Source organism: Eptatretus burgeri, chromosome 7 (genome assembly GCF_056783735.1).
Source record: "Eptatretus burgeri isolate ZD-2024b chromosome 7, Ebu_testis_v1, whole genome shotgun sequence".
NCBI classification, from domain to species: Eukaryota; Metazoa; Chordata; class Myxini; order Myxiniformes; family Myxinidae; genus Eptatretus; species Eptatretus burgeri.
In genome coordinates this window covers 5,930,245-5,951,111 of record NC_140967.1, presented here as the reverse complement: position 1 = coordinate 5,951,111, position 20,867 = coordinate 5,930,245, and the positions used below count along the sequence as shown (strand labels likewise).

General features: G+C 50.4%; 2 protein-coding genes across 3 annotated transcripts in view; one reads left to right on the top strand and one right to left on the bottom strand.

Annotated features, from left to right (window-relative positions):
• The window catches only part of LOC147022602 (transforming growth factor beta-2 proprotein-like), a 101,348-nt gene continuing 80,481 nt past the window's right edge, over positions 1-20,867 (top strand). Inside the window, exon 1 of the mRNA XM_085887342.1 lies at positions 1-557. Within this exon, the coding sequence (XP_085743468.1) occupies positions 197-557 (361 nt within the window). The 5' untranslated portion in view covers positions 1-196. The remainder of the gene's footprint in view (positions 558-20,867) is intronic.
• Positions 6,981-20,867, bottom strand: part of LOC147022601 (uncharacterized) — a 126,641-nt gene continuing 112,754 nt past the window's right edge. Inside the window, exon 5 of one of the 2 annotated variants that reach the window (XM_085887344.1) lies at positions 6,981-7,634. Coding sequence is in view for 1 of the 2 variants with exons in the window: in XM_085887345.1 (XP_085743471.1) it covers positions 7,618-7,634 (17 nt within the window). In the remaining variant the exon portion in view is untranslated. The remainder of the gene's footprint in view (positions 7,635-20,867) is intronic. The other variant, XM_085887345.1, reaches the window with a different exon arrangement.

Here is a 20,867-nt window from a genome sequence, read left to right as displayed (position 1 = left end):
CACACAGGCGCAGGGCGGTGTGGGGGGGGCTCGTGATGCACGTGCTCCCTAGTTAAGAGGAATGAACGATTTGCGCACACAGGACCCAAGCTGTCCCACTGCATGGAGCGCCGGGCCCCCGAGCGAACCGGCATTTAGCGTCCGGAGCGCGTCCCCCGCGGGCGCCCTGTAGAAGGACCAGCCAAGCGCGCTAGTCATGCGCGTCCGACTCCCAGCCGTTTGCCTTGTATTGCTCCTGCTGTGCTGCTCCGCTCCATACTTGTGCGTCTCCTCCTGCGCGCCCGTCGACATGGACTTAGTGAAGCGCATGCGGATCCAGGCGATCCGCGGGCAGATCCTCAGCAAGCTGCGCCTTTCGAGCCCCCCCGAGGCGCACGTTGCTGCGGACGAGGTTCCACCGCAAGTCCTGGCGCTCTTCAACAGCACGAGGGAACTGCTCCGTCAACAACGCGAGGAGGCGGCCGGGGCGTCTTGTGCACGGGATTCTACGGAGGAGGAGTACTACGGCAAGGAGGTGTACAAGGTGGACATGAACCCACTGTACCCGCCTGCAGACAGTAAGGAACACCGGGCTAGCTGTCGCGTTATATAATAACATGTTATTGATGTCCGTCACGCTTTAGACGCAGCAAATGACGTCATCGAAGAGTTATAATGGTTGGTGGCAAAGAACGAGCGGGAAAGTAAATAAACGCCTCCATTGTAAATTTGTAATCAGAAGGTGACAATGGACGTGAGCCTGTTTAATTAGGGATAAAAGTTCAGGTTAAAGGTGAGCCATTGTCAGGGCCCGTGAGGTCTTTGGTCATCATTACATGTGGTCCATTGCTGCTGATTGTGACGTCATGGTGTGTCCGATATTGTTGAGGGGCTATATTCATACCCGGCTTCAAATTCCTCGATTATTGGGGCTTGTGGAGCAACTAGTGGAATTGTGAGGGTGGTTGATTGTGCGACTGTTTGATGGTGTGGGTAAGTGGTGCGAAGGGATGATGCAATGATTGAAACTTACTTTTGGAAATTAAAATCGAGTGCCCAAGAAGGAAACCGACAAACATCAACTGTAACTGCAAGTTCACCTTTGAATAGCTAAAGCAAAAAATTAAAGACTACGTCAGAACAACGGAGGGAGATTTTGCTGCGAAACAAACGGCGAGAAAACGTCCGAGGAGACGGCGGGTGCATTTAGTTTGAGTGTGACATGCTCTTGGGGAATAACAAGCGAATAGCAAGGCTCGGGGTGCTTCTGCAGATATCTGGCTTCACTGTCCGGGAGGCACGCTGGTCCGTGCGTTCCAAGCACGGGAGGCACGCTGGTCCGTGCGTTCCAAGCACGGGAGGCACGCTGGTCCGTGTATTTTGCCAAGTATTTCTCTGCTGTTTAAAGTGTAGATCTGTGATTTATTACCTTCACCGAAGGAGAGGGGATTGCGTTTGGGTCTGTCTGTTTGGGTCTGTCTGTTTGGGTCTGTCTGTTTGGGTCTGTCTGTTTGGGTCTGTCTGTTTGGGTCTGTCTGTCTGTCTGGGTCTGTCTGTCTGTGCGGACAGACACTTTCTTGTTTTTCTCCACAACCACTTGTTGGATTGAGACAAACTTTTCACCATCGGTGCGACAACTCATGTATAATGATTCAATGATAATTATGACATCATAATTCACATGATGTGGCAGCCATGTTGGAAAAACTTTCGACCTTTCTATCTCTGAAACCAAACCAAGGAAAAAATTGAAACTTGGCACACAGCAAGTACTCATGGGGAATAAGTTTGATTTTTTTTTTTTGTGACATCATATGTGCCTTCATTATGACGTCATCGTTGCATGTGTAGAATTCTACATCTGATCAGTATGAAAAATTTTGAGTGTCATCTCGGGATGAAATGGTCCACAGAAAAAAATTTGACATCATTGGTCACGTGATTGCCATATTGTTCAAAAAAAAATAATAACCTTAAAATCTTTTCTTAAATGGCTGAACAGATCGAGGCGAAACTTTACACGTATGCCTATCGATGAGGAACAAAACGTTCACACATATGATGTCATGGGTCACATGGTTTGGCAGCCATGTTGGATTTAACATAAAACCTGTAAAACTCTTCTCCAGAACGGCTGGACAGATCGAGGGGAAACTTCACGCAAATGTTCCCCAAGCCTTGGGTGTACAAGTTTGTTAAGGAATAATTGATAGGTCACATGATTTGGCAGCTATATTGGATTGAAGAAAAATAATGTTTTCTCTGGAACCGCTTGATCAATCGACATGAAACTTCAAAATTATGATCTCGTAGTGATGGAGAATGCATGTTTTAAATTTCAACTTGATCGGACACATGGTCTGGTAGCCAGAATTATTTAATTGATTGATCTGGGTTATTTTTAGTTTTTATTACCTTCGCAAACTTCGTTTGACGAAGGTATTGTATTGACCCCTGTGTATTTATTTATTGGTAAATATGTGTGCGGACAACATTGCGCAAAAACTGCTGGACCGTTTTTACAGCCATTTTTCCCTGCTGTGCAGGGGTTTAGGCTTTTTCTTGAGGCAATGTTTTATGGCCGGATGCCCTTCCTGACGCCAACCCTGGTCGCCTCTTACGACACACAGGGATATGGTATACCTATTCTAACCGGGGCATACACCGGGACCAGTACACTGGTACTCACTTCGCCGACCTCAGATGGATGACAGGCTGAGTCAACCCCCTGGTATTAATTCAGCAGGCAACGGGGCTTGAACTCAGGACCCTCGGATCCCAAGCCGCCACCCTAACCACTAAGCCAACACCAGGCTGCAAAAACTGCTGGACCGATTTGCATAAAATTTTCAGAGATGATTTGCAGTTACTCAAGGACGCCAGGCGAAGCTTTTGGGAGCGATCGGATCAAAGGTCACGGTCAAGGTCACAAAAAGTGTCAATTTGCGATTAAAGTGTCAATTTTGTTCCGATTTACATCAAATTAAGTCCAAAATGTTCAGTATTCAAATCCCGATCCACTGATATAGCGTATGGTATAGTGTTTGCAACCCTAGTTAGTCTGTGGAAGTCAAAGGTCAAAGGGGTCACCAAAATGGAGTTTTTGATTGGGAAGCGTTGTGGACAACATTACACAAAAACCACTTCGCAGATTGTCATGAAATTTTGTGGATGTGTTTGGCATCACGAGAGGACAAATCGATTAGATTTTGGGAGCGATCGGATCAAAGGTTCAGGTCAAGGTCACAAAAAGGTCAAAATCGTTTTTTCGCGATTAAATTGTCAATTTTGTTTTGATTTACAGCAAATTAACTCCAAAATGTTCAAAATTAAATTCCCCATCCTCTAAAATGACACATGGTATAGTACTTTTGTCACCCAAGGCAGCGGTTGGGGGTCAAAGGTCAAGGGGGTCACAAATTCACATTTATATCAGAAAGCGTTGTGGACAACTTAACGCAAAAAAAACAAAATGCAGAGAGGCTTTAATTGTTTTGGTTTTGTTTGGCATCATGAAAGGACAAATCCATTAGATTTTGGGAGCGATCGGATCAAAGGTCAAGGTCACAAAAAGGTCAACATCGTTTTTTCATGATGAAAACGGTTAATATGTTTCCGATTTACATCAAATTAACTCCAAATTTTTCAGTGTTCAATTCCCCATCTTCTGAAATGACACAAGGTATAGTACTATTGTCACCCTAGGTAGCGGTTGTGGGTCAAAGGTCATGGGGGTCACGAAATGCATATTTGTATTGAGATGCGTTTTGGACAACTTAATACAAAGGGAACTAGTGGCTGCGGTGAAGGTATGCGCTCTACGAGTGCCCTTTCTAGTTGATATTTTTTATAATTCAATTTAATTTTTTGAGTAAGGCTTACTTGGCTGTGCCTGGATGGTTTTGAGGGAAGAGTAGTAGTAGCTAAAATGTGAATCCTCTCCAGACGACTTCATCTTTGCTTTTTGTTTGTTTGGGTTCCTTCTGATTACTCTGATGCAAGACTGTACCGAGTTGGTCTTCCGTTTGATTTGAATTGAATTAATTTTAATCCCATTCTAAGTTCAATTGAATAATTAATAATAATAAAAACGTCATGGGTCAGATGTCCCATTTAAAGTGGGTTTGCATCAAAGCGGGACGTCTTGGTACCCGGTCATCACTGCAAGTTATAAAGTGGCAGTTCTAGTTATGTCTCATTAATTACGTAACACACCAGTACACAAACTGCACAAAACAAGTTCTGACGAGGGTCTGCAATCTCTGATTGCTCTGTGTAGTTTTAAATGTAGAGATTCCAGTGAAGAATGGATAAGAACAGAGGAGGTTATATCCAATGGAAAATGAGACAGGAGCAGAGACCCGTGGAAATTCAACATAATGTAAAATGTGACTTCAGGACCTTGACTCTTCTCCCTCACCATCCCCACCCTCTCTCCTGTTCCCTCCCCTCTGTCCTCCTTCCACTCCCTCACCCATCTCTTCTCTCCCCCTCCCTCTCCTCACTCTGTCCCCTTCCCCCCTCACTCTGCCCCCTTCCCTCCCCTCACTCTGCCCCCTTCCCTCCCCTCACTCTGTCCCCTTCCCCCCTCACTCTGCCCCCTTCCCTCCCCTCACTCTGCCCCCTTCCCTCCCCTCACTGTCCCCCTTCCCTCCCCTCACTGTCCCCCTTCCCTCCCCTCACTGTCCCACCTCCCTCCCCCCACTCTGTCCCACCTCCCCCCCCTCACTCTCTCCCCCCTTCCTCCCCTCACTCTGTCCCACCTCCCTCCCCTCACTCTGTCCCACCTCCCTCCCATCACTCTGTCCCACCTCCCTCCCATCACTCTGTCCCACCTCCCTCCCCTCACTCTGTCCCACCTCCCTCCCCTCACTCTGTCCCACCTCCCTCCCCTCACTCTGTCCCCCCTTCCCTCCCCTCACTCTGTCCCCCTTCCCTCCCCTCACTCTGTCCCGCCTCCCTCCCCGCACTCTGTCCCACCTCCGACCCCTCACTCTGTCCCCCTTCCCTCCCCTCACTCTGTTCCCCTTCCCTCCCCTCACTCTGTCCCCCTTCCCTCCCCTCACTCTGTCCCCCTTCCCTCCCCTCACTCTGTCCCCTTCCCTCCCCTCACTCTGTCCCCCTTCCCTCCCCTCACTCTGTCCCCCTTCCCTCCCCTCACTCTGTCCCCCTTCCCTCCCCTCACTCTGTCCCCCTTCCCTCCCCTCACTCTGTCCCCTTCCCTCCCCTCACTCTGTCCCCCTTCCCTCCCCTCACTCTGTCCCCCTTCCCTCCCCTCACTCTGTCCCCCTTCCCTCCCCTCACTCTGTCCCCCTTCCCTCCCCTCACTCTGTCCCCCTTCCCTGCTCCTCAATCTGTCCCCTTCCCTGCCCCTCACTCTGTCCCCCTTCCCTCCCCTCACTCTGTCCCCCTTCCCTCCCCTCACTCTGTCCCCCTTCCCTCCCCTCACTCTGTCCCCCTTCCCTCCCCTCACTCTGTCCCCCTTCCCTCCCCTCACTCTGCCCCCTTCCCTCCCCTCACTCTGCCCCCTTTCCTCCCCTGAATCTGTCCCCCTTCCCTGCCGCTCAATCTGTTCCCCTTCCCTGCCCCTCACTCTGTCCCCTTCCCTGCCCCTCACTCTGACCCCCTTCCCTGCTCCTCGCTCTGTCCCCCTTCCCTGCCCCTCACTCTGTCCCCCTTCCCTGCTCCTCACTCTGTCCCCCTTCCCTGCCCCTCACTCTGTCCCCCTTCCCTCCCCTCACTCTGTCCCCCTTCCCTCCCCTCACTCTGTCCCCCTTCCCTCCCCTCACTCTGTCCCCTTCCCTCCCCTCACTCTGTCCCCCTTCCCTCCCCTCACTCTGCCCCCTTCCCTCCCCTCACTCTGCCCCCTTTCCTCCCCTGAATCTGTCCCCCTTCCCTGCCGCTCAATCTGTTCCCCTTCCCTGCCCCTCACTCTGTCCCCTTCCCTGCCCCTCGCTCTGACCCCCTTCCCTGCTCCTCGCTCTGTCCCCCTTCCCTGCCCCTCACTCTGTCCCCCTTCCCTGCTCCTCACTCTGTCCCCCTTCCCTGCCCCTCACTCTGTCCCCTTCCCTGCCCCTCACTCTGTCCCCTTCCCTGCCCCTCACTCTGTCCCCCATCCCTGCCCCTCACTCTGTCCCCCTTCCCTGCCCTCACTCTGTCCCCCTTCCCTGCCCTCACTCTGTCCCCCATCCCTGCCCCTCACTCTGTCCCCTTTCCCTGCCCCTCACTCTGTCCCCTTCCCTGCCCCTCACTCTGTCCCCTTCCCTGCCCCTCACTCTGTCCCCCTTCCCTGCCCCTCACTCTGTCCCCCATCCCTGCCCCTCACTCTGTCCCCCTTCCCTGCCCCTCACTCTGTCCCCTTCCCTGCCCCTCACTCTGTCCCCTTCCCTGCCCCTCACTCTGTCCCCCTTCCCTGCCCCTCACTCTGTCCCCTTCCCTGCCCCTCACTCTGTCCCCTTCCCTGCCCCTCACTCTGTCCCCTTTCCCTGCCCCTCACTCTGTCCCCTTTCCCTGCCCCTCACTCTGTCCCCTTTCCCTGCCCCTCACTCTGTCCCCTTTCCCTGCCCCTCACTCTGTCCCCTTTCCCTGCCCCTCACTCTGTCCCCTTTCCCTGCCCCTCACTCTGTCCCCCTTCCCTGCCCCTCACTCTGTCCCCCTTCCCTGCCCCTCACTCTGTCCCCCTTCCCTGCCCCTCACCCTGTCCCCAAGCCTGTGGTTGGCTTAGCAGTTCAGGTGGCTGGCTTAGGATCTTAGGGTCTTGAACTTGAGCTCCTGTCATGTCCTTGAAATAACACCAGGTGGGTTGACTCAGTCTGTCATCCTTCCAAGATTGGTAAAATTACCAGCTTACTGGTAACATGGGCACTGCATTAGTGGCATAGCTGCACTTAAAGCTCCCTCTCTCCTCTTCCCTCCCGCATCACACCCGACCAGAAACAGCTATTAAAATGCATTTTGCCTTTAAAACACCAATATCTGTACATTTTATTCCCATTTTTTGCAACCGAGTCTTAAACCATCTTAACCACGATGTAAAATGAAATTAGATATCGAATTTGAGTGAAGGTAAAGCTGTGAGAGAATCATTGCTGAATTTAAATTAATTTAATTGCAAAATACAGCTCATTATAAGCTATATCTGTTTGAAAAAATGAATAATCTCAGTAAATCCTTGTTTATTTGGAAAAAGAAATGCTGGAAATCGGGGTGGGGATTGGGGGGGGTGGGGGTTGGGAAGTGGTGGAGTTATCTCACTTTGAGATGAGCATCATGCAAGAGTGAGATGACGTAGGGGAAAAAGGCAACAAGCCAATAGTGCAGCAACAGTTGGATACAACTGGCAATGGGATGAACAAGCTGGAAAAAAAAAATGGAGAGAAAGAGAAAAAGGAATGAAACACAGTAACATGGAAGTAAAATGCTAGGGTTTGGTAGGGTTAATGGTGGTAGAAAAAATTGTGTGGAGCAATGGGGAATAGTGGTTGGCCACATACTTGAAGCCTTGGAGGTAAATGTGGGATAGAACAGCTTCAGGCAGGCAATTCCACAACAAAAAAGCAACAAAGGAGTTGAGGTGTGCAATGAGCTTGGATTTTGGCAGTTTAACCAGGATAGGTTTCCTGGAGGAACTCGGGATGATCAGAGGGTGGAGAGACCTGAGGGAGATAGACAGGAGGAGAGTTAAAAACAAACAAACTGAGGCTACCAACAGGTCAAAGATGTGAGAACAATAGGCTTTAGAATTCAGTCTCATCTTAGGGAATTCCAGCAGTGTTGAGAGTTTTGCATTCCATAGATGCTGGGAGAAACAGAGGTGATGCTGTATTGCCAGTCACTTGGTGAGTTGAGCTATGGCTGAGAGTAGTTCTTATTACCCTGCGCACGCGAAGCGAAAAGCGAGGTTAAGCAATTGGTTCATGTCTATCCGCCCATCTGTCTGTCTTATCAGTTTATGACCGAGGAACAACTTATTTGAATCAAATGTTATAATTTGAACACGAACATAAATAGGAACACAAGTTTTGTCGTTTTACCATACCTTGGCTCTGAATTTGCCCCAAGCGCAGAGAGGAGTGAAATGATTTTTTTTTGTGCTCTCTCTGTCCCTGGAAGTCAACCAAAATTGGAAATCATTCAAAACAGGAAACTTACTGTTTTTCAGGATGTCATGAAGTGCAGAAACAACAGGCATGAAGAACTAATGTGACGCGTTAGATCGGGTGATGTAATAGAACTGTGGAAAACGGTGGTAAACCTGGAATTTATTTATTTATACACCTTTAAACCTCTTTAAACCTTTATTCAAATTGAATTGTATACTTCAAGACTGTAGAACACAAATAGCCTTCATATTCCTTCCAAGAACCATGCAATATATATATATATATATATATATATATATATATATATATATATATATATATATATATATATATATATATATGTGGCATGTGAGATAGTACAATATCGGGGGTTCCATGGATCTCCTAAACCGTGAATGAACGTCGTGTTATTACAGTGTACAACATGATGTATAAGACTGCTTCAGTGGTGCTAAACTTCCGGATTTTTTTAAAAACAATTTTTAACACATTGACTGCAGACTGTTATAGTGCACACCACTCCCATTTGCAAGCCAAGCATGCATGTGCATGCCCAGTCCTTTATTTTCAATTTTTATCCTTCTATGGGCAAATCTAAGTTCATATCTTATCCATTGCTGGGGAAACCCCACGTTACGAGAAAACTCATAACAGGCAGTGGGACAAGATTTTCAATTCTGTATGCCAGCTACAAGCTATCTGGTCGGACTATTTTTTAGTACTGAATCGACGTTGGTATTACATCATTGCTGATGGTAGATTGTGTGCCGAGTACCACATGTTTCTCTTTTTTTTGCTACTTGTCATTACCCTTCAAAATGGTACGTATGAATGCAGATGAAATGGCAAAACTTCTCATGGAGACAAATAATGATTATCATAATTCTTACATCGATTTATGTTCACTAAACTGCCCAGCAGATCTTTCATTGTGTGATCTGCCATGGCAACATATTCTGCTTTCAATACGTACAATAGGGTAATTTTTTTTCTACGAGAATACTCATCATGGCAGAATCTGCTGCACCCAGCACTTAGGAGTATATTCATAGACTGCAGTGAATGGGTTAAAATCAATGTTTTATTTAAATTGAAGTAAACACTTGAACACTTCACAGGGTATCTTGTTTTATAAACACTCGAGTTTATCAAGAAATGATTTGGAATGATGTTGGTTGCCCAGTCTGATAGCTTGGTAACCCAGACACTTCCCTTACCTTGGGTAGCCTTTCCTGGTTGCTTTATGCAGCTTCTTCGGCTCGAAGAGCAGGGGAGGGATCAATTTATTTATATAATCCTAGCCACCTGGGTTGAATTGATTAGGTGAGAGCGAATTTGTTATTCCCTCCATTCCCAGGTGAGAGATGTGGGTGGGTCGGTCTTGATTATTTATACATTGACTGGTTTTGACATTCGGACGTAGTGCATGCTTGTGAGCCTCTTTGGGATGCAATTCTGTCTGCACTGTCGCTGATTATTCGCCAACAAGCTATGAAACTGGTCCGGCAGCCGAGGGGGTGTGTGGCATTGGGATTCTCATGCGTGTACCTTGTGTGAACGTCTTTATAGCTGTGGAGGAACTCTGGGAAGGGTTTGAAACACCAAAGGGCTTATCCTGGTCACTTTTATTGGTTGCTTTATGCAGCTTCTTCGATGAGAAGAGCATTGGAGGAGTCAATTTATTTATATACTAATAGAGTACCCGTCGAAGACCGGTAATGTCACTGAATTGGACGCTCACTTTCACCCCTGAATTTCATGAAAGATAAGCATCAGTTCACCACAAAAATTACATTGAGCCCCCTTCCAGATGGTAAAGTAAATATCTGCCAATTGTCCCGAGGCTACGATGTGATTTGTCACCGCAAATTGGCACCAAAATTTGGCGTTTGTCTTATTGCTTCGATATATTTGTTTATATTTTTGATATATTTATATATCCATATATATTTTATATTTTTTTATATATTTATATTTATATATATATATATATATATATATATATATATATATATATATATATATATATATATTTAGCCTGGTGTTGGCGCAGTGGTTATGGCAGCGGCTTGGGATCCAAAAGGTCCTGAGTTCAAGCCCCATTGGGCCACTGAATTAATACACCAGGGGGTTGACTCAGCCTGTCATCCTTCTGAGGTCCGAGAAATGAGTACCAGTATACTGGGCCGGTGTATACCCCACTTAAAATAGGTGTACCATATCCCTGTGTCGTAAGAGGCGACCAGGGTTGCGTCAGGAAGGGCATCCGGCGTAAAACATGTGCCAAATCACGATGCGGATCATACGGATGATCCGCTGTGGCGACCCCTCACGGGAGCAGCCGAAAGAAGAAGATACATATATATTTATTTATATTGATATATATATTTATATATACATATATATATATATATATATATTTACATATACATTTATATTTACATATATATATATATTCCTATATATTATGTCTGTTAACGTCTGCGCGTAATTTGATGTTTCTCCTCCAAAACTGCCAGACGGATTGTCGCCACTTTCGGCATGTGGGTTCTCTGTGGTCTAATGTACAGCATGGGCTATGTGAGATCGCGCCAGATGGACAGGTTTGGGAATTTTTGGCGATTTTCTAATTTTTACATTCGTTTGCACGGCGACGTGTGACGTCACCGCTGAGAGGCGTAATGCCACTCCGAGAAAACAGCGTCTGCAATGTAAAACCCTCTTCTGCACATGCCGACTAACTCAGAAGGTGAATTTGACACAAAAAAATGTAACAAGAAACATTGTATAGAAAGAAATTCGATAAATCACATTGTGAACACTGGATATATTGACGTCCTGACGAACCCTCACTGTCGAAACTTCGCGCAGAGCGTGGGTTTGGCTCGTGTATATATATATATATATATATATATATATATATATATATATATATATATATATATATATATATATATGTATATGTATATGTATATGTATATATATATATATATATATTGTTGCGGTCTTCGCGCCCGCCGGCGTGCGACGGCCACGTAACTCGAATCGCGGCACGTCGCCCACCGGACGGACAATCCAGTCGTGACCCTCTCGGACTAACGCCGGGAACCAGTCACGGGTGGACCTTTCGGTCACACCGCGATCGAGCCAATCAGCCCGCGCGTGGGATAGAGTTGCTCGCCAGAATTCGAACTACCTAAGTACTCCACGCGGAGGGGTAGACCGGGCGATCGCACCTCGCCGCAGGTCGACTTCGGACACGGGCCGCCAAGTGACCCGTTCCGTACTATCAGAATAACCGAGCGGTGTTATCGTCGACCTCGACGGTTCGATTAATTATCGGGCGTAGTCAGCCCACTACCAACCCTTTACGTGAAGCAAGATGGGGGTTCAATGGGGAAAAGACGAAGCGAAGCGGGAGAACAGTTCAACAATAAAGCACATTTATTCGCGACGAACGGAAAGCACACAAATACAATTCCACCAAATGCACACAAAAAAGAAAACACAATTCCATTTACACAAAAAGCAAACATAAAAGTGAAAACACAGTGCAGAGCTAATTCCGACTACCGAGCACACGGCAACACTTATACAATTCTACTTCACAGACGGCGCCGACAACACATACCCAAAACCAAGGAAAGAAAATACCCTCAAGAATGAGGTAGGCCTGGGGCCGAGACCTGGTCGGGCCTACCCGTCTGGTGATGAGACGCGGAGCGGCGATGGCACCGCAACCCGCGGGCCTCGTGGGCAGTGCCTGGCAGGGGGTGGGAACGGGGCCCCCTTGGTCGCACTATCTCAGCGCGGGGGGAAACAGGAGGGGGTTGCTGATGCTCGGGGTATAGAGGATCTTTATTATGTGCGACGAGCGTCTCCACCTCGGCCAGGTCGCGCTGCCGGCCTCCCAGGGGTGCAGCTCCCTGCACGACGCGAGCACCCCCTCGTCCGCCCTCGCCGCCTCTCCACAGCTCGTCCCCTCCGTTCCGACTTCCACGCACACGACGAGCAGCTCCACCGCCCGCGAAGTCTTGACTCTCTGTTCCGACTCCTTCGCCTCGTTCCGACCTTTACTACTCCTTCTCTCGTTCTCTCTTGCGACTCTCCGACCCCTCGTTCTCGTTCTGCTGACTCTTTCGCTCCGACTTTTACGACTCCTTTGACTGACGAACACCGTCCTTTTATCCCCCCGTAACTTCGCCTTTGACCCCCTCCCTTTGACCTTTCAACTCGCTCCCCATTGGCCCGAGAAAAAGTGGGCGTGAAGGCTTTTTGATCCACAAATTTGCATATATCGATCGCCCTGGGGGCGGGGCCAATTCGCCCCTCGCTCACCGATTGGACGGCAAAAAGTGGGCGTGTGTCGTTTTTGGATCCGTTATTGAAGCAGAAAATCCGTGATTTTGTACACGCTGTTCAACGTGCGCCCTACACGAGTCCAGCATCGGTGCCCATGAGTGGCGCGAGATGACGGTGATGCGATGGTGGCGAGTTGTGACGGTAAAGGTCATGGCGGTTGTGGTGAAGCGGCGTTGTGGTTGGTGGTTGATGTTGTGGTTGTGATGGTGGCGATTGGTCCAAAATAAAGATAGTAAAAGAAAAACGGCTATCCTGAAGAGTCGCAGCACGTATAAATGACATGTATTCCCACTAGACAACGGGTTTGGGCCTAACTACACATGCACTTACCGAGATACCTCACCTAAGGGACCTGAATGGTGGTTTGCGAATCTGGTAACCACAACACTACCCCCTTCCCTTTTTACAGACTCGTCCCGAGTCGTCAAATTTTCGTGTGCCATCATGTGTAGTTTTCCCCTAGTACATTTTACCTACGGATCCCTGAGTGCGACATTCATGGTATTCGTGTCCCCAAAATAAATAACCTGCGGGCTGCGTAACTATCTAAACAAACTCACTCACACGGACGACTTAAATAAAATTGCCGGCGCTAAGACAAACATGCCGGGGGCGCACTCATATGTACAGTACATCTTACCTTAACTTACAAATTTTACACTAAACCATGGCCCAGGATCACTGAACTCTGCAAAAGAAAAGCAGTTAGCAGGGAGCCAGGCTGCCCACATGCAGTCTCTGGCTCAAACAATGCAGGTGACAGGGAACGTGGCTGGCTGCTCACACGCAGTCCAAGGCCTTCCCTTTTGAACTGAACGCAGTGAACCACAACGGTGCTTGGGCTGCACAACGCAGTCTCCGTGCCAGCTCAAGTGGCACACGCAATGAGCACAACGAATGGATGCATGAACGCAAACACGGTGCACGGGCCGCCACTGCAGGCCCGTGTTGTAGCTGCCAACAGGGCAGTTCTCGCAGCTTGCAAACCGTTGCCTTGCGGATCCTGGAGCACATGGAAATGAACAGGGGGGGGGGCAAAGCAAAAATTGAACGGGGGCTGGTGAACAGGGGCAGTGGGCATGGCATGGCAAAGGCAGCAGGCAAACACAGCCCGCAGAAGAAGGCCGCTGCAGGCAAACTCAGCCCGCAGAACCAGGCCGGCACAGGCCTCGAAGAAAAACAGCCAGCAGATGAACTGGCCGGCACAGGCCTTGCAGTAACACAGCCAGCAGATGAAGCTGGCCAGCTTTTGCCATCAGTGGAAGTTGGTGGAGGGAGTGCGGTGGTGCTGGCCACTTGGAGGGCGGGCTCGGACCTACCTACCCGTCTCCCTCCCAACCTATCGCCTTTGCCTGTCACTGTACATACCCACTCCCTTAATTTGTCAAACCCCAATTTAGCCCCAACTTATTTTTTTTGTTGTTTTTATTTTTACTCCCCCACTATAAATCGTCCCCTAACCCCCTTTATCGTCTTTGTTCGGCTAACCTATCCTGTCACCTAGCCTACTCCCAACCCCTACGTTCCCTTCCCGGAGGGGAACAAGGGAGAGCTAACGTCCTGTGTCGAGGCCCAACGAAGCCTCAGAATGGCCTCCCCAGAGTTCGGCGATCTAACCCAAAGTGGGTCCAGCGGCCCACAACGAGAGCGAGGGGATGGATGGTGCGGAGGGGTACATCTCCTAATCTACCCTAACCATTTAACTGCTAAACTACCCCGGGGCTTTCAACAAGCGCCTCTCGCTTAAACTATTGGTTCTAACAACCCAGATTCCCGTCGCCTGTGTTGGTGTCCTCACAATTTCGGGCCTCACCCCCCAATTTTCTCTCCGTGCCCTCACACGGTCTCCTGGCTGGGACACGTGGCTCCCTTTGGCAGCCACGACCCTCTGCCGAATCTGCCGCTATGGCACCTCCGGGCACTACACTGCCTCCGAGCCTACCAGCTCCCTAACACCGGGGAGTGCCCCCCATGGCACCTCCCCTGAAACACACACGTGGCAGGCCGGCCTCCCGGGCCCCTTTCCGAGGGTCACCCGTGCCCACAACACTGCCCACGCGGCTAACGGCGCCCCGGGCCCCGCACCAAGCAGGCGCACCCGTGCCCACTACTCTATCCCGGCCCCCATGGGCCCATGGCCTACCGCGGCCGACTAGCCTGGTGCCCGGGGTACCCACTCAGCGATACTCACCTTTCGCAGCCACGCTCCCAAGCCCGTCAACAGGGCTCCTGCACCCCTCCAAATGGGTCTCGAGCCTACATTCCCACCAACAACAAAACGACCTCCATTTTTCAATTTGACTAACCCAGCTAACTCACTTTACTCTGACCCCGGGGTCCCTTGGGCGGGAGTCACTCCTCCCCCCAATCACTCATCGCACCATGCATTCCCCATTCACTCCACTCACACAGACCCGCTGGCCTCACTCACTCAGCATGTACACGTACTCACCTCACAACCCACAACTCTTCAACACACACACCACTGAACTCTGCCATCCTTCTAACTACATCCCCTAACTAACTCGTGCTCCCACGTCGTCCCTTAAACTATAGCACGTTCCTTTTAACACTACGTAGCTAAACTACGTCCCCGCTACACATCCACAAGTCTGTCTCTGTCTCCAAATCATAAATTCATTTTATTTCCCATCCTAAATCTCGCTACAATCCCTCTATCTAATCCATTCCACGGACTCCATGAGGACTTACCCCTGCCCCATGAAGTCGGTCTAACTAAGCTAACCCTTCCCCCTAACTAGTTTCCATCCTGTGCCCAGGTAAGGGGGTCTTTCACCCCTTGCCCAGGAATCCTGTACACCCGAAAGTGAGGCTTGCTTTTTTTTTTTTTTTTTTCATGCGCATCACCAGCGCGGCAACTCGCGCTCGCGCACTTTACACCTGCCCGTGACGTCATGCAGCTGCACGTGTTCCTCGTCCCTCCTTGGACGGTACCATCGGCCGGGATACCCCTCCTGCCGGATTCCAACCACACGTGCAGCCATGACGTCACCGTGCGCATATAAAAAAAAAAACACAAGCCACACGTCTCGAGGGGTTCCCCACGCGAACACATGTGCCCTGCCCGTTGGAGCTGAACACACACGATCGCGTGGAGAACCCGTCCGGTCCAAATCCATTTACCTGCCTAAACTTTGTCCGTCCGCGGGATCGGCAAATCCACCGCGTGCGTTTCCGGACCGGGACTTCACTCTCGCAAGCGAGCACGTGGTGGTCTCGTGCGTTGCACAGCACGAACCGCGTGCTCACTGCTGGGTGAACCCGGCACGGTCCACGAAATAGCTACAGCCGCTACTCGGCTTTCTCTCCTCTGTCGCCGTCTCTGTCGCCATTCAACCCACGCACACCTGCGTGTTACGACGCACACAGTCCACTCCATTAAACTCACACCGGGAGACGCGGCTGCGTGCTCCCGCATGCCAACCGACATCTCCCTCACATACCGCTCTCTCACACACACGGTCTCCCTGGCACACAGCGACCTTGCACACGGCCGTTCACTCACGCGTGCGGGGGCACTCACCCGCGGTGCCTCACTCGCACTCCGTGCCTCATCCACACACGCGGGGGCACTCACCCGCGGTACCTCATCCACACACCGTGCCTCACTCATACACGCGGGGGCACTAACCCGCGGTGCCTCACTCACACTCCGTGCCTCATCCACACACGGCGTGCTGGGAAGCACGCACTCTGGCACCATCGCCACCACACCACTCACACGTGGTGCCTCACTCATACTGGCCGTTTCACTCACACACACGGCCTCACTCACACACGGTGCCCCATCCACACCCGGCGTGCTGGGAAGCACGTACTCCGGCACCATCGCCACCACACCAATCACACACGGGGTCGCTTCCACACACGGGGACGCACTCACACCTTGCACCACACACACAGGGACAACCATACTGGGGATTCGTGTCCCCACAAGGGTCTCCGGGGCCTCTATACCCCCCAAGCTCTCCGTGCACCTGTCCACAGCACCCGTCCCCTCAACCTCGCAAAGCACGACCGAACTCACCTGGTCGTGACTCGCCTCAAGGGGGCATACTCCCTCCCCTCGTTCCTGGAGGAGGCCATCCAGGTGCTCGCACCGGGTCCCAACACGCTCCGCGAGCTCACCCCCATTGTCCTCCACTACCTCCGTGTGTGCGTGCGCGTCACTTACCCCGTCTTCATCGTGTAGTCTTCCCTCTATCGTTCCCATCTCCCGTGTCTCTGCCAACTCTTCACCCTTTACCTCCCTTGTCTCAACTATTATTTCTGTTGTCGTCACCTCGTGTCTCGTCTCACACGTTTTGGTCTCCCCATTTAATTTTTCCCTTTCGGTCATCGTCACGACCCTCGCCCAACACGTTCCACGAATTATTTTTTCACCCGCCTCCACCGCGGGCCTGTCAGCCGTTGCACCCCCACCCAGCTCGTTTGCTCCCACACGTGGAGTCGCCATTCCCAGCTCCCTGGTCACTGCCTTCATGCCCGCCTGCAGGCATCGGCCCATGTTCTGCGTCTCACCCCGCAGCTCTTTCATTTCTTCCCTCATTTGCTGTGTATTCGCATCCATCGTCGTTTTCACTTCATTCATTTCGTTTTTCATTTCATTTGTGTTTGCATCCATTTTTTCGATCATTTTCGCAATCATCTTTTCGTTCATTGCCGCCAGCATGGCGCATAGCTGGGCCATGTTGGATGCACTCAGCTGAGCCGTTTCGGCAAGGGTTGGGGAAGGGTTTTGGTGGAGAGGGGGGGGGGAGGTGTCATACACTGCGGCCGCTGCCGCACCCATTTCAGGTTCTGGGTTTAGTTGGGCGAGTCCGTGTTCCTGCACAATCAACATTTCCTGCACGGGGATTTCATCCTGGACCATGGATCCTACACATTCTACATCCATTTCTTATACCCCCGGCTCCCGCTCGCCTTGAGACGCCATCTTGCTTCTCGTGAAGGGTTAATTTGCTCGCTCGTAATTTGGAGGGAATCGGGGGTCGCTTCTCTCACCCCTGGACCGATTCCCGTAAATTTAGCCGGAGACAGGAGAGCCCGTTTTCCTGTTCTCCGATACCAGTGCCGCGAGGAGGGCGATGAATTTGTATCCCACTTCTGACACCAGTGTTGCGGTCTTCGCGCCCGCCGGCGTGCGACGGCCACGTAACTCGAATCGCGGCACGTCGCCCACCGGACGGACAATCCAGTCGTGACCCTCTCGGACTAACGCCGGGAACCAGTCACGGGTGGACCTTTCGGTCACACCGCGATCGAGCCAATCAGCCCCCGCGTGGGATAGGGTTGCTCGCCAAATTCGAACTACCTAAGTACCCACGCGGAGGGTAGACCGGGCGATCGCACCTCGCCGCAGGTCGACTTCGGACACGGGCCACTTAAGTGACCCGTTCCGTACTATCAGAATAACCGAGCGGTGTTATCGTCGACCTCGACGGTTCGATTAATTATCGGGCGTAGTCAGCCCACTACCAACCCTTTACGTGAAGCAAGATGGGGGTTCAATGGGGAAAAGACGAAGCGAAGCGGGAGAACAGTTCAACAATAAAGCACATTTATTCGCGACGAACGGAAAGCACACAAATACAATTCCACCAAATGCACACAAAAAAGAAAACACAATTCCATTTACACAAAAAGCAAACATAAAAGTGAAAACACAGTGCAGAGCTAATTCCGACTACCGAGCACACGGCAACACTTATACAATTCTACTTCACAGACGGCGCCGACAACACATACCCAAAACCAAGGAAAGAAAATACCCTCAAGAATGAGGTAGGCCTGGGGCCGAGACCTGGTCGGGCCTACCCGTCTGGTGATGAGACGCGGAGCGGCGATGGCCCCACAACCCGCGGGCCTCGTGGACAGTGCCTGGCAGAGGGGTAGGAACGGGGCCCCCTTGGTCGCAGTATCTCAGCGCGGGGGGAAACAGGAGGGGTTGCTGATGCGCGGGGTATAGAGGATCTTTATTATGTGCGACGAGCGTCTCCACCTCGGCCAGGTCGCGCTGCCGGCCTCCCAGGGGTGCAGCTCCCTGCACGACGCGAGCACCCCCTCGTCCGCCCTCGCCGCCTCTCCACAGCTCGTCCCCTCCGTTCCGACTTCCACGCACACGACGAGCAGCTCCACCGCCCGCGAAGTCTTGACTCTCTGTTCCGACTCCTTCGCCTCGTTCCGACCTTTACTACTCCTTCTCTCGTTCTCTCTTGCGACTCTCCGACCCCTCGTTCTCGTTCTGCTGACTCTTTCGCTCCGACTTTTACGACTCCTTTGACTGACGAACACCGTCCTTTTATCCCCCCGTAACTTCGCCTTTGACCTCCTCCCCTTGCACTTTCAACTCGCTCCCCATTGGCCCGAGAAAAAGTGGGCGTGAAGGCTTCCTGATCCACAAATTTGCATATATCGATCGCCCTGGGGGCGGGGCCAATTCGCCCCTCGCTCACCGATTGGACGGCAAAAAGTGGGCGTGTGTCGTTTTGGATCCGTTTTTGAAGCAGAAAATCCGTGATTTTGTACACGCTGTTCAACGTGCGCCCTACACGAGTCCAGCATCGGTGCCCATGAGTGGCGCGAGATGACGGTGATGCGATGGTGGCGAGTTGTGACGGTAAAGGTCATGGCGGTTGTGGTGAAGCGGCGTTGTGGTTGGTGGTTGATGTTGTGGTTGTGATGGTGGCGATTGGTCCAAAATAAAGATAGTAAAAGAAAAACGGCTATCCTGAAGAGTCGCAGCACGTATAAATGACATGTATTCCCACTAGACAACGGGTTTGGGCCTAACTACACATGCACTTACCGAGATACCTCACCTAAGGGACCTGAATGGTGGTTTGCGAATCTGGTAACCACAACAATATATATATATATATAGAACAGCTGTTTTGAAGACCTGGAGGGAAGAGTGGAATTGAAGAGTATGTGGGAGTTTGTTCCAAAGTTGGGGAAAATGAGTAATGAAGGTAAGCAGTGATTCTTGATTTTGGTAGTTTAATCAGAAGGGGGTTGCTGGATGACCTTGAGCACCCTGCGGAAATATTGGCGGGTTAGATAGCAGACATAGCGGCGGGGGGTGAGGCCGAAGAGGAGATGGTAGAAGATAAAGCCCACCGACCTGCCTGCGGTGAGAGAGTGAGAGACCCAAAGACTGAGCCTTGTTGCAGGAGATACCAATGAACTTCATTGCCTTGGTTTACACAGCGTGAAGCCGAGAAAGGTAAGAGGCGGGAGCACCATCCCAGAGGGGGGTGTAGTACTCCATCAGGCTGCAGATGAAAGCTTTGTTTGTGTTCAGGAGCTCAGGTGTGCCAAGGAAGGACTTTGCACAATGGAAGATGCCCAGGGGGGATTCCATACAGTCCTTTCGGAGAGACGTCGTGAGAGTGAGATTTATCAGGATTGAAAGACATGTGCCATGTGTTGTACCAGTTTGTTATTTTACCCAGATCTGCAGAGAGTGAAGAAGCTGCTGCTTGCCGATCTGAGGGATGACAGATGGTACGGCAGAGGGTGGAGTCATCAGCAAAGAGATAAAGAGGATTTTCCAGAGAGTCGGAGAGATCATTGATGAAAACGAGAAGATGCACAGGGCCCAGAACACTGCTTTGAGGAACTCCAGCCTGGACCGGAAGAGGGGATGAGAGAATTCCATTTTGGGCAATGCGTTGGCTGTGGCAGGAGAGGAAGTCTGTGAGCCAAGAGTGGAGATTGCCTTGGATACCAGAGGAAAATCTGGTGAAACCATTGCATCAGCTCCACCTCTGAGGTACGGGCTTCACAGGTAAATTGAGAATTAAATAATTCTCTTCCCAGTATTGACTGCAGCATAATCCGATGGAGATGTGGTTGGCTGTCGTTCTGCTTCGCTCATGCCTCGTAGGCAGAGCCAAAGCAACTGTTTTGCCAGAGCCTTTGAAAAAAAAACAAAAAATCCATCAATGCATGCACACACATCTATATCATATATATATATATATATATATATATATATATATATATATATATATATCATATATATATATATATATATATATATATATATATATATATATTATATATATATATATATATATATATATATATATATATATATATATATATATATATATATGCTGACAGGATAGCTTGGAGGTATGCGTACTCACCTCGAAGCCATCTAACTTGTGGTGTTTCACAGGTCGGGTGATTCATCAATGTGTGTGCTGCCCCTCGGATGGATGTTAAATTGGGTGTCCCATCTGCTGACAGTTTACGGCCGTTAAAGATCCCACGTTGTCCTTCGCAAAGAGTGTGCGAGCTATCACTGGCACCATGAACAAATTCCAAATTCCTGCCCTCACCCTGGAAGAGGGATGGCAAACTGCCCAGCATATTAACCCTTGCTAAGAATGTCCA